Here is a 15,375-nt window from a genome sequence, read left to right as displayed (position 1 = left end):
TGCTTGAGTTTGAAATCTGATTGTTTCTTATGGAAGTTACTGCTATCCCCATGATTTTCTATTAAACAAGCCGCTTTTATTTCTGAAATTTATGATATAGCTTGAAATATTTTGATCACCACCTTGTATGCCTAATTCTTTTATTATATTACATACTTCATTAAATTCACTATGATTAAAATTCTCTCCTTAATATTAGGAACTCAATAAGCATTGTGATCACATTTCACATGTATTTATATCGTTTTTTCTTTTTCAAACATATTTTTATATTCAGATCTTATAGAATATATGACCACTTGACCAGGTCAAATATTCTCCCGTTCAATTGACCCGCCAAAATCTAGTCATTTGACTGGTCATTTGACTGACTTGCTAACCCTGGCCAAAATTGATTGATAAATTTATAAATATTAAGTCATCAGACAATAAATAGGAATGCTACCCAGATATCAATTTCGCCAATAAATATCAAGATTTAACTAATAAACTCAATGATTAATATATTGATAAAACTGAGTTCCTTGTGCGCGATTATTATAAAATAAGAACTTCGAAGGAAAGGATAGGATAGCGAAAAAAGTGTATTTCAATAACAAATTTCATAAACCAGTCTAAGTTAATTAATCATTGTAAAAATTTTTTAAGGTTATAAGAAAATTACAAACTATGTGAATCAAAAAAATATTATTCAAATAATATAATTATAAAAAAATGATTCAAAATAAATTAGTCATTATTAGCAATTACCGCGATATTAAATTCTCGATAATATCTTCGCGATATATGTTTCGCGAAATAATTGTCGCTACATTGTCTTCGCGATTTGGGTTTCGCGATAATAATTTCGCTATAAAATTTTCGCGATTAAAGTTTCGCGGTAATGTATTCGCTTTAAAGGTTTCGCGATAAAGGTTTCGCTATAAAATTTTCGTGATTATTGATTCGCGATAAAAGTTTCGCGGTAATGTATTCGCTTAAAATGTTTCGCGATAAAAGTTTCGCTATAAAATTTTCGCGATTATTGATTCGCGATAAAAGTTTCGCGGTAATGTATTCGCATTAAAGGTTTCGCGATAAAAGTTTCGCTATAAAAAATTCGCGATATTTGTTTCGCTATATTGTATTCGCGGTAATGTATTCGCTATAAAGGTTTCGCGATAAAGGTTTCGCGATAAAGGTTTCGCGATAAAGGTTTCGCGATAAAGGTTTCGCGATAAAGGTTTCGCGATAAAGGTTTCGCGATAAAGGTTTCGCGATAAAGGTTTCGCGATAAAGGTTTCGCTATAAAAAATTCGCGATATTTGTTTCGCGATATTGCATTTGCGGAATAGTATTCGCTATTATGGATTCGCGATAAAAGTTTCGCTATAAAATCCATTCGCGATAAACGACATTCGCGATAAAAGTTTCGCGAAAAAGTGTTTCGCGATAAAAGTTTCGCTGAATTGACATGGAACCAAATTTGTTGACAAAGGTAAAATCCTTCATTGGGGTCCCCTGGGATCTGACTTTTTTTTCCTGTGTTTTTTTATGAAATTGAGGGCTACACTTCCGTAGGGTATTGGTAACGATTGGTATGAACACAGTGCTGGTGAGGCCAGCATATTTTTTAAAAGATTTATGACTTTTCAATGGTAGAAAATGAAAAGTTGGACTTAGCTATAAATCGACAAAAGTATCGTTCCAAATAAGCGGGAGACCATTAGTCCAGAGAATGAGGGGTATACCATAGGGGGGGTTTTCATTTGAGAGGCCCATTGGTTAGTGGGTGGATGGAATATTTATTTTTTTAAGGGTAGCTGAAAAAATTTTGTTGATAGATTTATGACAAGGCTGACGTCCATGGGAGAACTTGCAGTGAAAGGGATGGTGAGCTTTCGATTCAATGGGTGGCCACAATCGATGCAAATGGAGGGAACTACAGCATTACATTCAAGGCGAAGTGATATGGATATACGTAGCTGTTTGCCCGTCACGAAGAGGTGAAGATTGGAACTGGGGATTGCTTTCAACCATTCGTAGCTTATGATATATATTCTGTCAAATATGATAAGTGACAGGATGTCAGTTTATGATTTTAGCTATAGCTTACGATATTTAGATCGGTCAGAATTTTAAATTTTGCCGATTTACATTATTATTATATTTAATCCCTGCTGTTCAAAATTATTATATGAAAATAAATTTTTTAAAAAAATATTTCCCAATAAAGGTTCTTAAAGGATTAACATAGTTTTTGACTTATTTATAGGAAAATAATATTAAAAGATTTGATATATTAGCATCACCAGATAAAAATATAAACCAATTGACAAAAGTAAAATAAAATTGCCCTTGTTTTATAAATGCTATATATTTTATTAATACTTTAAAGATTTAATACTTTTCTAAATATATTTAATATTTTAAGCAACTATTTTACAATATTAATCATAATAATGGAAATATATATCAAAAATCAACTAATCAAAAAGTATTAATTGAATATAGGTATATACCTATAAATTTAAATGTTATTACAATGTTAAACAGTTCTCCGAATATTGCAAAATTACTTCATGCTGGCCACCTAAGATCAACCCTAATAGGCAATTTTTTAGCAAATGGATATGACAAGCTTGGTTATAATTTGACAAGGGTAAATTATTTAGGAGATTGGGGATTTCAAATAGGTTTATATTTATTGGTTATTAGATTAAAATAAATTTTTTATAAAGCCCTATTAATTCTGGGATTGAAGGCTCAAAAAGATCTTAAAAATCTAAAATATATATCTATAAATGATTTATCGCAAGTTTATTTATATCAATAATCTGTATTATTTTTTTAAAGGCATATGTATATATAAATAAATGTATGGAATCTGATAACAATATCAAAAATATTGCTCAAAACTTAATTTGTAAAATGGAAATTGGTTTTAAATATTCTTTTATATGTTTAAACATATATAATAGGCAATGATGATTTGAATAATTTTAAAAACATTATCACTCAAATTAGTTTGGAAGAATATAGGAATATTTATAAGGTTAGCACATAATATCATCTCTGTGTTAAATAATATATTTTATAATCTGAAGAAATGACTTATCAGTACTTACAGGGTAGGGCATGTTATTTGAAAAATTAGTGGCTACCATTTCAAATGAAAAATTTCAGAGACATGCAGGCCCGGATCTAAGGTCCAGCACTGTATTTTAATTTTTTAAAATATAACCAACCTGGGCTGGGCCTGGAATTTGTTTTAAAAAAAAGCTGGGCTGGGCCTTAAAATATAAAACCCAAATCAGGACGTAAATTTTTGAAAAAAAAACTGGGCCGAGCTTTGCAAATGGTACCTTTGCAGGTCCCTGAAAAATATCCTCAAAAAAAGGTTAATGGTGACATTACCATTATTTAAAATATATGACAGTCATAAAAGTATTTGTGATATAATTAAAAATAAAAATTGAAAAATGCAATAAATGAAAACTTTTTTTATAAAAGGATTAATTTTCATTATTTAATCATCTCATGTTTGGTCTATTAATTAAATTTACGAACTAAAATAAACACCCTGGTAGAAAGTAAATTTGTATTGTAGCAAATAAATATATTTTTGATGATTTGATATTTATATCATGTATTGAGCTATGATGGATGAATTAAATGCCAGATTTAAATTTCAACATCACTAGAACTTTTTCTAAACTCCAATTGTGGGGAAAAATATCATTTTTACTGATGAAATATTGGGGACTAACTTAGAAATAAATTATATGTAATAAAAGTGAAAGTTAAATTGATAATGTTTTAATTGCCAAATATATAACAATCATAAAATTCATTGTCTTCTGAGGAAATAATTATATTTTCAGTGTTTGCAGGAAAATAGAAAATGATCACTAAATCCCCCACAAAGAAAGAAAATGGGAAAATCCTATTCATTCTTTCTATGTTTCATTGTTATCAGTTAACTAATACAATCAGGTTTATCTTAAATATTTAATACATTTTTATTAGTTTTTCATTACCTTAAATGGAAGTAATATATTACCATCATTCCTTATATTGCAAAAAAAGAAACACATTACCCTTTATTTAAAAAAATAATGTATTACTCATTACCATATTATTTATAAAAAATTTTTATCCATAGATAGTGAAAATAAAATTATACAAAAATAATATATTATAATATAAATATTATTTGTAATAATTAATTATTTGCAATTGATTTTCAAAATTTTATTATTACTAAACACAGCTTTCTTGTGTTTATAAAATTCAATAAAAATTATATTCAATAAAATTATGATAACGGACTTTTAGTCTTATTTTAGATGTTGCCAATCTACAAATCAGCATAATATTTTTTTGGTTAGGATTGCCAATACTACATATGCTTGTAAATATATAAAAAAATTATATTTTAAAAGCGTCACTTATTGCATAGATCTGGGTTTAAATCTAATAAAGATTAGTTTTTTTTCTGACTACATGATTCTATCTTTTAATATATATATTAAAAATGGGTCTTACTCTTATTAAATTTTGATTAAATAAGCGGATTTTGAGTGGTTGATGTGAATTAAAAATTCGGTCTAAATTATTTAAATAAATATATAACAAAAAATATTTTTCTATATTTAAAGTCATGCCTTACTGTTACTCGTCAAAAGTAACAAATGGCATTCCTTTTATCTAAAAAAGTAACCTTGTTATTTTGCAAGTTATTTTGCAAGTTATTTTACATCATTAAATTTTATTTAAAAGATTATTTTTATTTTAAAAAATCTTAAAAAATCCTTTATTTTTAAAGTAACAAAACAAATGTTACCTTAGCCAATATAATGGTTACAAAGGCTTTTTATCACAATTTCAAAATGAAAGATTACAAGAGAATTAATATAATGATATTTGTAATTTTTTTCCCAGCCCTGATGACTTGAATTGCATCATTCATTAAATTAAAAAAAATGATTAATGTTTTCTTTTAATATAAATAAGATATAATAAGTATAAAAAAACATTGGGAATACTAAAAAAATTAAATAAATATTTATGTAAATAATTTTATTAAGTTTAGGCATATCAAATTCTTATCTTATTCAATTTTTTAAAAATGTCTGATAGTTCTCTTTAGATGCAATGAGCATGTTAAAAAGTTTAAACATTGAGCTAGAAGGTGGATTAGGAATATTTTTTGACCACCAGGTTTGTAGATAAATTTAAAATATATTTCGGGCAAAATAAGTAAACGGGCTTATATTAAAAAAATTTTTTTTTCATAAGTTTAAGTGAAAGTATATTTAAAAAAAATATAAAGGGCCAAGCAACCAATCTTAATATTTGGGTTCTTTGGAACATAATTTTTAAAGAAATGGGCGGCTTATAGTTAATTTTTTTTAAATTATAGGTGGGAGGGGTGGTTATTTTAAAAAAAAACAATTGATGGTAGAGTTAAAAATCACATTGCTTTACTCCAACACTCATGGACTTAGTAAATATGGGATTAAAAAAACACCTAAAAAGTATACTCTCCATATAATTGTAAAATGTATAAATAAAAAAAGATAAGGTAAGGTATATGATTCACAAATTCCACCTTCATCTCAATCTTGTTTATGCTGAAATAAATCCACTAAACTATGAGGTGCTGTTGTAATTTTTTTTAAATCTTTTTTCAAAGTTGAGCCATACCTTAGGTTTTTGACTGCAAACTTTGCTTAACATGACTAAATTGTCCTTATCTAAATTCACTCATATATAAATGAGCTTTTAATTTTAATATCGTCATCATTAGCTTCCTCCAGCGAGCCAAGAAATAGGGAAGTTATCCTGTTGTTATCTAAGCTTAATCATTATTTTAGGTAGTAAATCTTTTTTTTTGTTCTTTTGATCTGGCGCAAACGAATTTCCCTAGCTCTAAAAATTCTTTTTTTAAGGCAATCTTGATGAAGTCAATTTAGACTATAAGGAGAGAATATAAATATAAGTTATTAAAAATACGCATGTCACAAATGCTAGAACAACAACTTGGGAATTTTATATCTTACCTTAATTTTTAAAAAAAGTACCTATAATATACAAAATACTGATGAAAATCGTTTATTGAACCAAAAAAAGACATTTTTAATTGGCGCAAAATTTAAAAAGGTACACTATATTTTTTGCGAATGCAAATCTTATACTTATTTCTAATGAAAAGATAAAATCTAGGAGCCATTGAATAGAAAGAAATTATGTATGCTGTATTTTTTTGAAAGGATAAATTAAAAAGGGGTTTTTTTGGTTATCATCATAAAAATGGGTTTAACCATTCGGATTAGACATCAAGCCCTTTACGCAAAAGGCGCTTTTTAATACTGCAACTGGAGGGAAAATTTTTGCTCAAAATCATTTTCATTGCTAGAATTTTTGGGTTTATAAAGATGGACAGATTACAATATATTCATTAATATTTTGTTAAATTACTATTTTATAAAATTACAAAGAAACTAGGAGTAAAATTCGATTTCTACGAATTTGAATCTCAATTTTATCGTGAAGCATCGCAGATCATTGACTGCTTAGACAAATTAGGGAACATTATTCACAAGTTTTATTTCAATTATATATATATATATATTTATCAGACCTGCAGTCTTGGACTAAAACTGGGCCTAGGGCTGGGTGGTAAAAATTTGAGATAATCAAATTAAAACAAAAATTTATTTAAATAGCAAATTTAAATTGAGTTATTATTTCTTATTAACATTTTTATATTGATTGATTTTATAAAGTAATTTGATACTTTGGATTTTGTTATTTTATGAGTACTAAGCAACATTTTATATTAATATAGATTGGTTTTTGGATATATATGAACAAATAACGAATCAAGACTACAATTATATTTAGATGATTTAATTTAGTTTTTCTTTCGATGATTTGAGATTAGTTTCTTCTTAAAATAAAGCATAATTAAAGTAAATTATAACTTAGTAATAATTATTTTTTAAAAAAATCCTAAGCTGGGCCAAAATAAATATTTCTATACATCCGGCGCTCCAAAACTTATAAAATCCGGGCTGGGTCGAATATTTTAAATCTCTACTATTATAAATATCAAATAAAATCTATCTTTTCTCTTACCTAAACTCAGACAATTACCCATGTTGCCAGAAACATCTCAAATGTAAGAAATTATATCAAATTTTAAGAGGAACCTAAAATAAGTAAAATAGATTGACGAGTCGTATAGATAGTGTGATGAATTAAACTCACTCCTTTTACGACCGACAAATGGGACGATGGTAATTCCGAAAATATATTATTACCAGATGATGAATATAACAAATATTTAACTATAAAACTAGAAGAAACATTTTAAGGTTGATGACCTTTAGAGTGGTGGTCGGGTCATCACAGCTAGAGTTGGGCAGGTCCTCTAAAAAAAGAATCTAGATACAGATACAGATTCTTTATAAAAAAAGGAATCTTAGATACAGATACTAGTATCTTTTTCAAAATATCAAAAAGATAAAAGATAATTGTATCTTTTACTAAATTAGAGTATCTTAAATACAATTTAAATTATAATTACCAATTAAATTAGAATAGTTCATAAAATACAGTTTTTATTATATATTTGTGAAGAACATAGCATACACATATAAGAATGAATATTTGCAATAATTAATAAAATATTTATTGATGAATTAATTATAATAACCAGGGATTTTAATATTAATTTTTGTCCATTAATAGGATAGGGAAGGGAGAGTAGTATATTTAATGGGAGTTGAAAATGTGCAAATAAGAAAAAAAATTAAATCAAATGATTTATTAGAATTTGCAGGTTATTTTCTGTGTTTTAAATATACTTATCTTCGGAGTATATGGCTAAATGGCATCTCTAAAAAAAATAATACTAGTTTTTTTTTATTCATTATCTTTAATAAGTATTTATCATTACTTGTTTGTGATATTTATGTATTTTTTAAATTAGTTTTATTTTCTAGTATGATTTATCAATTCTTGCATTTGTAATATCATATATATAAATATCACTTAAATCTCTTTTCAAATATTTTTAATATATTTCTTGCAAAATCATTAATTATATATAAAAAATATGAAAATAATGTACAACATTATATTATTTAATTATTAAATACATAACAATTTTCTTTAATACATTTTAAATTGATTAAATTTTGTTGATTAATATTGTAATATAATTTTACTTATATCATAAATAAATAAAAGTAACTAATAAAGTTAAATTCTACCTTATTTTATAATTATTTTATTAAGAGCCTTTTAAAATTATCTAATATTATATATCAATTGTAGCTTATATTTCCTCTAATAAGAACTTGTTAAAATAATTAAATATAAAATATATTAGGGATGTGCCGATATTTTTTATCAAATCGGATCGGGCCAATATTTCACCTATTTTAAAATATCAATTATCGGTCAATATTATAAAATTTGATCCGATATAAAAATGGCTTCTTTAACAATAAAATGTTATAAAATTTAAAAAAATAGTTATATCTAAAATCATTTATTTTTATAAATAAAATCGAAATTTATTTTTATGTAAATTTTTTTAATAATAATATTTAATTAATAAACATTCTACCATATTGTTATTTTTTTGCGCATTCTGTTTATAAAAGTGTGCGATAATCTTTTCAAAATCTGTTTTTAGTGAAGCTGGTGATATTGACAGTTACTATCGCTGCAAGCTGACCTCTGATAAATTGGAAATATTGGTATTTCTAAAAATAAATCTTCGCTAAATTAATGTTAAATATTATTTTAAATATTTATTTCAAATTTCATAATATAATTGTGTATTACTTAATATGTATATAGATTAATGTTATTACTTATTATATAAAAGTGATTTAACAATAAAAATATTTTATATACTTTTAGAATTGCAATTGAATTTAATATAAACTATAACTGATCATTATAATATATTTAAATGACATAAATTATGGTATAGTTAAATGATGTTAAAAATTAAAACCATTGGTTTCTTAACAGAATACAAATTAGATATGATATCGGATCGGTAATCGGCCGATATCAATTTACTATATCCAAAATGATTTTAATTTGATAATCAACCATCTTTTATAAAAGTTTTTAATAACAATTATCTAAAAGGGACTTAACTATAGGTATTATTATGTTAATAATTATAAAATAAAAATGTATACTATAATTTAATACAGGGTTGTGCATTTGACCGGTGAAATACGTTTCGGTCAATTGACCGATATTTGACAGGTCAAATACGGTCAAATTCAAATATATGTTTTTTTAAGTCAATATTAACTTTATTTTAAATATAATAATAAAATGAATCTATAATATTAATTTTTTAAATTCATTGTCATTCAATAACTAACGTTTAGCTCTCTGTGGCAGAGTCTTGTTCTGACTCATATTCAATATTATCATTTTCTTTAATATTTTTTAATCAATTTCCCTGATGTCGAGATCTTTTGATTTCTATTTTCAAAAGAATTTTAACACAAATCGACCTATTTCTTTAGAAGAACTAGGAATTGTCAGTCTCTTAATGGGCATGATGGCAAAGTTTTATCTATTAACTTGAGGTCGGAATTGATTGTTTTTTATGGAAATTACTGTTTTCCACATAATTTGCTATTAAACATGCTGATTTTGCTTCTGAAATTAATTATATCACTTAAAATTTGCCAACCCTGCTTTAATATGTTTAACAAAGTTTGTAGAGGAGTTTGTTCAACCTTTAATAACTTTTTTACTTGTGCAATTTTGACATTCGGCTTGTACCTTGTCCTTTTTCACATGAATTACATTATAAAATTTTCCATCTAGAATTTTAAGATTCGGATTGGATTCAGGAGAACCTATCTCCATAATTTCATCTTCACTACTATAAATGTTAAACATTCTACAAATTAAAAAATATTACATATAAAATATAACCTTTACTTATTTAGTTTTGGTGTTGTTATTTTTAATCTATCTATCTGTGTGATCTGTAAAATTTCCAACTAATTTTGGTTATCAATATATTAAAAATATAGCAGGAAAAAATAAAGAAAATAATACAAGATTTCACGAAGAAAAGAAAGTTTCATTGTGTGATATGTAAATGTTTTAAACATTAATATTAAAAAGAATCTGTATCTGTATCTTTTTAAAGAAAATGAAAAAGATACAAGATTCTTTTCAAAATAAAGGATCTTAGATACAGATACTAGTATCTTATTAAAAATGTCAATAAGATACTGAGTACAAGATACAAAAGGATCTTTATCTTGTATTTTAGATACAAGTATTCGCGGTCCTGCCCAACTCTGATCACAGCCCAGTTTGGATAAAACTGGCGAAAAGGGTTATGGCCATCCGGCAGCTCATGCTATGTGTAGAATTTTTCCACAACTGGTGGGTTTCTTGAAGAGATAAGAAGTAATCTTAAACCTGAGAAGGTTGATATGCTTCTCTATCTTCACGATATGTAAAAGATTTTTTTTTTATCTTGAACATAAGTTTCGCGATTTTTGTCATTAAATGAAATACTGGTTGCATTTGTTATAATTTACAAAAAATTTTTTATCTTATTATTTTATTTTACACAATATAATATGCATTTTTTAAATATAATATATCATATAACCCAATCTTAGATGTTCGTAATAAATGTTTACCAATAACAATAAATTCGTTCATATTGCATTAAAATGGAATAATTTTATACACATCTAGTTATTTCACTACCTTTTTCGGTATTAAACTACATTTATCATTTAGAATAGAGAAGATTGTTTTAAAAGTTATTGGGTCAAATTCAATCAATTGACCGTAGGAGTATTTGATCTGGTCAAATATTCTAAAAAAATATTAAAAATATGTTTGGAAAAGGAATAAACGACATAAATGCATGTGATCACAATGCTGCTTATTTAATGGGTGATCAATATCAAGAGGGAGCATCTTACTAGTAGCGAATTATGAAGTATGTAATATAATATAAGAATTAGACATTTTATAAGGTGGTGATGATCAAAATATTTCAAGTGATATTATAAATTTCAGAAGTAAAACTTGCATGTTTAATAACAAATTATGTGGAAATCAGTGACTTCCAAGAGAAAAAATCAGATTCCGGCCTCAAGTTAGTGGAATGGGCTTTGCTCACCATTTCCATTAATAGCACTGACATTTTACTAGCAATTCCTAGTTCTTCTTCAGAAAGAGTTTATTTGGATTAATATTCCTACCAAAATAGAAATCGTTTTAAGCTCGACAACGGGAAAATTGATTAAAAAATATTAAAGAAAATGATAACATTGAATATGAACCAAAACAAAACTCTGCCACAGAGAGCGAAACATTAGTTATTGAATGTGAATTTTTAGAAATAGTATAAAATTAATATTATAGATTCATTTTACTATTATAGACAAAATAAAATTTATATTGTTTTTACCATATGACCGGTCAATTGACCGAATCGTATTTGACTGGTCAAATACACAACCCTTGTTATTAGATATTAAATAATTTCATACTAGCTGAAAAACGAACCATTAAATGCCAAACAGGCATACTTTTTTAAACCCCAAACCGAAATTTTTCATAAACCCGTGTCGTAAACTTTTTTTATACCCCGGGCCGGGTCATAAAATTTTTTATACCTAATCCTTTATTTTTTAAATAAAGAGCCTAAAATATTTTTCTTGAAAAATACCCAGCCCGATGATTTTTTTAGGGCTGTGCCGATATTAAATATCGGATCGGGCCGATACCTGTAAAAAACTGATCCGATCTTTTTTCTTTTTTCTTTTCTGTTTTTATTATTTTATTTTATGTTATGTATATTTATTTTATATTATTATAATATTTTCTAAATAATTTTTTTAAATTTTATTTCTTTTTTAAAATAGATTTATAGTATTTTAAAAGTTTTTTTTTCTAAAAATAGAAAGGAACACCCAAAGTTTTATTTATTTTAAATCTTTTTAAATAACGCCAATTTTTTTATTTATACTTTAAATAAAAGAATTTTTTTAAATATGGTATCTGAATTATGGAAATATTTTACAAAAGACAAAGATAATTTTGCAAAATGCGTTATCTGCGGAATCATCTGTCTGCCTTTAGTACGGCAGGAGATATAGATAGTCCATATCGTAGAAGCTTATTCCTAGAAAATCTGGAGGCCCTCATATTTATTAAAAAAAATCTAATATTATAATTTTATATATTAAATATTACAACCAACATAAAATGGATATATTATTAAATATATATTTTTTTATTATAGTCTTAATTGTGAAATAAAAAAATTAAATTAAATTCATAATTCGATTTTTTACATAAAAAATATTGATTTCTTAATTACATTTGGTTCAAACGGGGGTGATTAAAAATCAGTAATCGGATCAATATCTGATCGGTTTTGAAGCAATATCGGATCGGATCGGTGAAAAATATGTGGATCGGCACAGCCCTATTTTTTTTTTTACAAACCGGGAGATAAGAAAGAAAGTACTTCTGCAGGTCTTTGATATTTATATCAATTCCTTATCAATTAATCATTACAATAATAGGGATAATGCTAAGGTTTATAGATTGAAAGATGGGTCTGAAATTGTGTTGCAAAAGTCGGATGGCTCTTCCCTATATTCCACTAGGTATTTTGGATATAATATTGCGATAATTTTAAAATTTTGTTTTTTAGTGAAAAATTTGTTCAACTTTTAATTTTTTAAATATATTTAAATGTAATTGTATTTTTTTTCTCTTTAAGAGATGTTGCCGCTGCACTTCACAGAGTAACTCAATATCGACCTGATAAGATTATTTACATTGTAATTATATATAAGTTTTGTTTTAAAATTTATTTATAAATCATCCATAGGTTGAAAGTGGACAGCATTTGCATTTCAAATCGGTCTTCGAGATTCTTAAGGAATTTCCTGAAACTGGAAATTGCAAGTATTTATAAATTTTTGAAAAATTTAAATCAATTTTATCTGAAGTTTTTTTTAGCGATTTTATTTTCTTAGGTTCGAGCATGTGAAATTTGGTCGAATCACGGGAATGCAAAGTAGGAAAGGCAACAGCATTCTTGTTAAAGATATTATTCAGACTGGAAAAGAGCTGATGTTAGAAAAGATACAAAACACTAATAGTATTAAAAATTGAATCTTTAATTTTAATTAAAATATTCTGGATATCGGTAAAATTTAAAAATAAGGTTAAATTTATTAACAAGATTTTTATTTTTTTGAAACTACTTTGTACCAAATTTTTTAATTTATATTTTATTTTTTAATTTATTATTGATAAATCTTTTATAATTACTTAATTTTTTTTTTCATAGAAGTTTTTCTAAGCCATTTTTTTTAAAAAGAAGCAAATATTTATTTTCTACTGATATAGTCAAATTTATCAAAGATAATGGCATTATTTAAAGAAAAATATGATTCGTTTCATCAAATACCTCTATTTATATATGCACTTTTAAAAATTAATGATTTAAGCCACAAGATCAGAAATTGACATGGATGATATCGCCGAAACCTTAAGCGTATCGAGCATCATAGTTAATGTCCTCAAAGAAAAAAGGTGTAAAAATTATCGCTTTGATTGGGACAAAGCTTTAGATTTTAAAGGCGATAGCGGAAACTTTTTACAATACACCCATGCCAGATTGCACAAGTATAAAATTGTGAATACCGTTACTTTTTATAATATCTAAGTAAAGGAAGGAGGGGGGGGGGGTGTAAACATAAAATTTCCAAAATATCCTCTTTTTGGTATACATGTAATATTTTTAATAGGATTTTGGTAGGAAGGGAGGTGTTATTATTATGTATGAAAGGTATGAATAAAATTTAAGTTAATTGCAAAATTGTTTTTTTTTAAATTTCAATTTTTTTATATTTACCGCTTTTTATTTAATTAAGTTTGGAAACAAATTTGGTTAAAGATAAATTAATTACGGACCATTCCAAGAATTGTCTTACTTATAAAAATGTTGATTTCAAAATGCAAGACCTTTACTCTACGGATATTCATGATAACGGAGCGCTAATAACAGTTTGCATTAATCGAATCGCCAAAGATATACTGGCATTTCAACCCAGTTTAGAGTTATCAATAGCGCAGGCCGAGCCCCATATATATCTAGACAATCTTTTCCGGTTTTGCCACTCAATTAATCATTGTTACCGTCATTTACCGATTAACAAAGCCCCGAATGAAAAGGCTCTATCTGCTCGCGCATATTTATTTTTTACTTTACGTCTTGTGTTAAACCAAAATTTACAAATCTTAGGAATAAAACCCCTAAATAAGATGTGATATTAAAAATAAATAATAAAAATATCTGTTAAATTTTTTTGGGATTATTTTTAACTATTGGTTTTTTCGGATATTTCGTTGCTTGTTTTGCATATAAAAAAAGAATGTAATTATATATCAGAGTTGTTAAAAGATACTTTTAAAATGTATTTAGATATATATATATACACCACGTTCTCCAAGATACATATTTTATTATGAACACATAAAGTGTGCAATAATGCCAAAATTGAAAATCTATTGTTAAAACTCAAGTTGTGAATTGAACCAAGCATATTTTATTTTTAATACAATTAAATGATTAAAAAATATTATTTTTAGCTTTTTTAAAAAACATTTTTTCCTATAATATATCGACACCTTAACTTCCTTTAGTAAGCTTTTATCATTTAAAAAATTTGGATCGCACATCTGCAAGCTCACCTAGAAAGGTTCTTTTTGAGACATAGACTGGTCATAACTATACTTAAACCGAATTATAGAAGTTTTAATGGCAGTCTTCTCTCCAAAGAACTTTGCTAGACTTACTTTTCCTTACTTATTCTTCTCGTTTTTCGCTGCTATATTTCATATTTCATCTTTATTCTTAATTTTGGATTTTTTTTAATATAAACAAATGTTTATTTGTTTTAACATAAATTTGTATATTTTAATTAAAAATTTTATAATCAAAATTTATCTTATTGTAATAATTAATATTGAATAAAATAAATAATAAAATTTGTGCGATATCCTCTTTTAGGTGTTCAAAAAGTATTTTATGAAATCTTTCTATTTTTTTCTGCGATTGGCAGAACTTGGAAATTGGACTTATTCCAATCATTTAGCTTACATTGAATATAAACTTTCTGATTTATCCATTACTAACATCTGCATAGTTGAAGGTACTAAATATATAATTTGCTAACATTTTATTTTAATACAATAATGCTTTATTTTCTTATTACTAAATATATTCTTTATTCTCCATCAGCAACATATAAGGGCTATCACATTATAAAGACATTTTTTTAAATCATT

At 25.9% G+C, this 15,375-nt stretch overlaps 1 protein-coding gene across 1 annotated transcript; it reads left to right on the top strand.

Annotated features, from left to right (window-relative positions):
* The first annotated feature begins 2,105 nt into the window (after positions 1–2,105).
* Positions 2,106–14,937, top strand: LOC135923848 (probable arginine--tRNA ligase, mitochondrial). The gene is made up of 14 exons (XM_065458825.1): positions 2,106–2,215; positions 2,255–2,320; positions 2,414–2,493; positions 2,536–2,675; positions 2,721–2,797; positions 2,836–2,920; positions 2,961–3,034; positions 6,483–6,586; positions 12,597–12,680; positions 12,797–12,857; positions 12,908–12,984; positions 13,056–13,180; positions 13,533–13,710; positions 13,959–14,937. Exons 1-14 carry the CDS (start codon positions 2,177–2,179, stop codon positions 14,353–14,355), a joined length of 1,587 nt encoding a protein of 528 aa, XP_065314897.1. The 5' UTR covers positions 2,106–2,176; the 3' UTR covers positions 14,356–14,937.
* The last annotated feature ends 438 nt before the right edge of the window (positions 14,938–15,375 follow it).

This window comes from Gordionus sp. m RMFG-2023, chromosome 2, assembly GCF_954871325.1.
Source record: "Gordionus sp. m RMFG-2023 chromosome 2, tfGorSpeb1-WG-v2, whole genome shotgun sequence".
NCBI lineage: Eukaryota > Metazoa > Nematomorpha > Gordioida > Chordodea > Parachordodidae > Gordionus > Gordionus sp. m RMFG-2023.
Note: the sequence above shows the minus strand (reverse complement) of the source record. Positions and strands in the feature narration are given on the sequence as shown.

What these genes read in the sequence shown, in the direction of transcription:
- LOC135923848 (XM_065458825.1), top strand. Translation starts at nt 2,177, where the DNA reads ATGAAAATAAATTTTTTAAAAAAATATTTCCCAATAAAG. An exon ending in AAAGTATTAATTGAATATAG is followed by an intron (nt 2,494 to 2,535) that starts GTATATACCTAT and finishes AATGTTAAACAG; the next exon opens with TTCTCCGAATATTGCAAAAT. An exon ending in CTATAAATGATTTATCGCAA is followed by an intron (nt 2,798 to 2,835) that starts GTTTATTTATAT and finishes ATTTTTTTAAAG; the next exon opens with GCATATGTATATATAAATAA.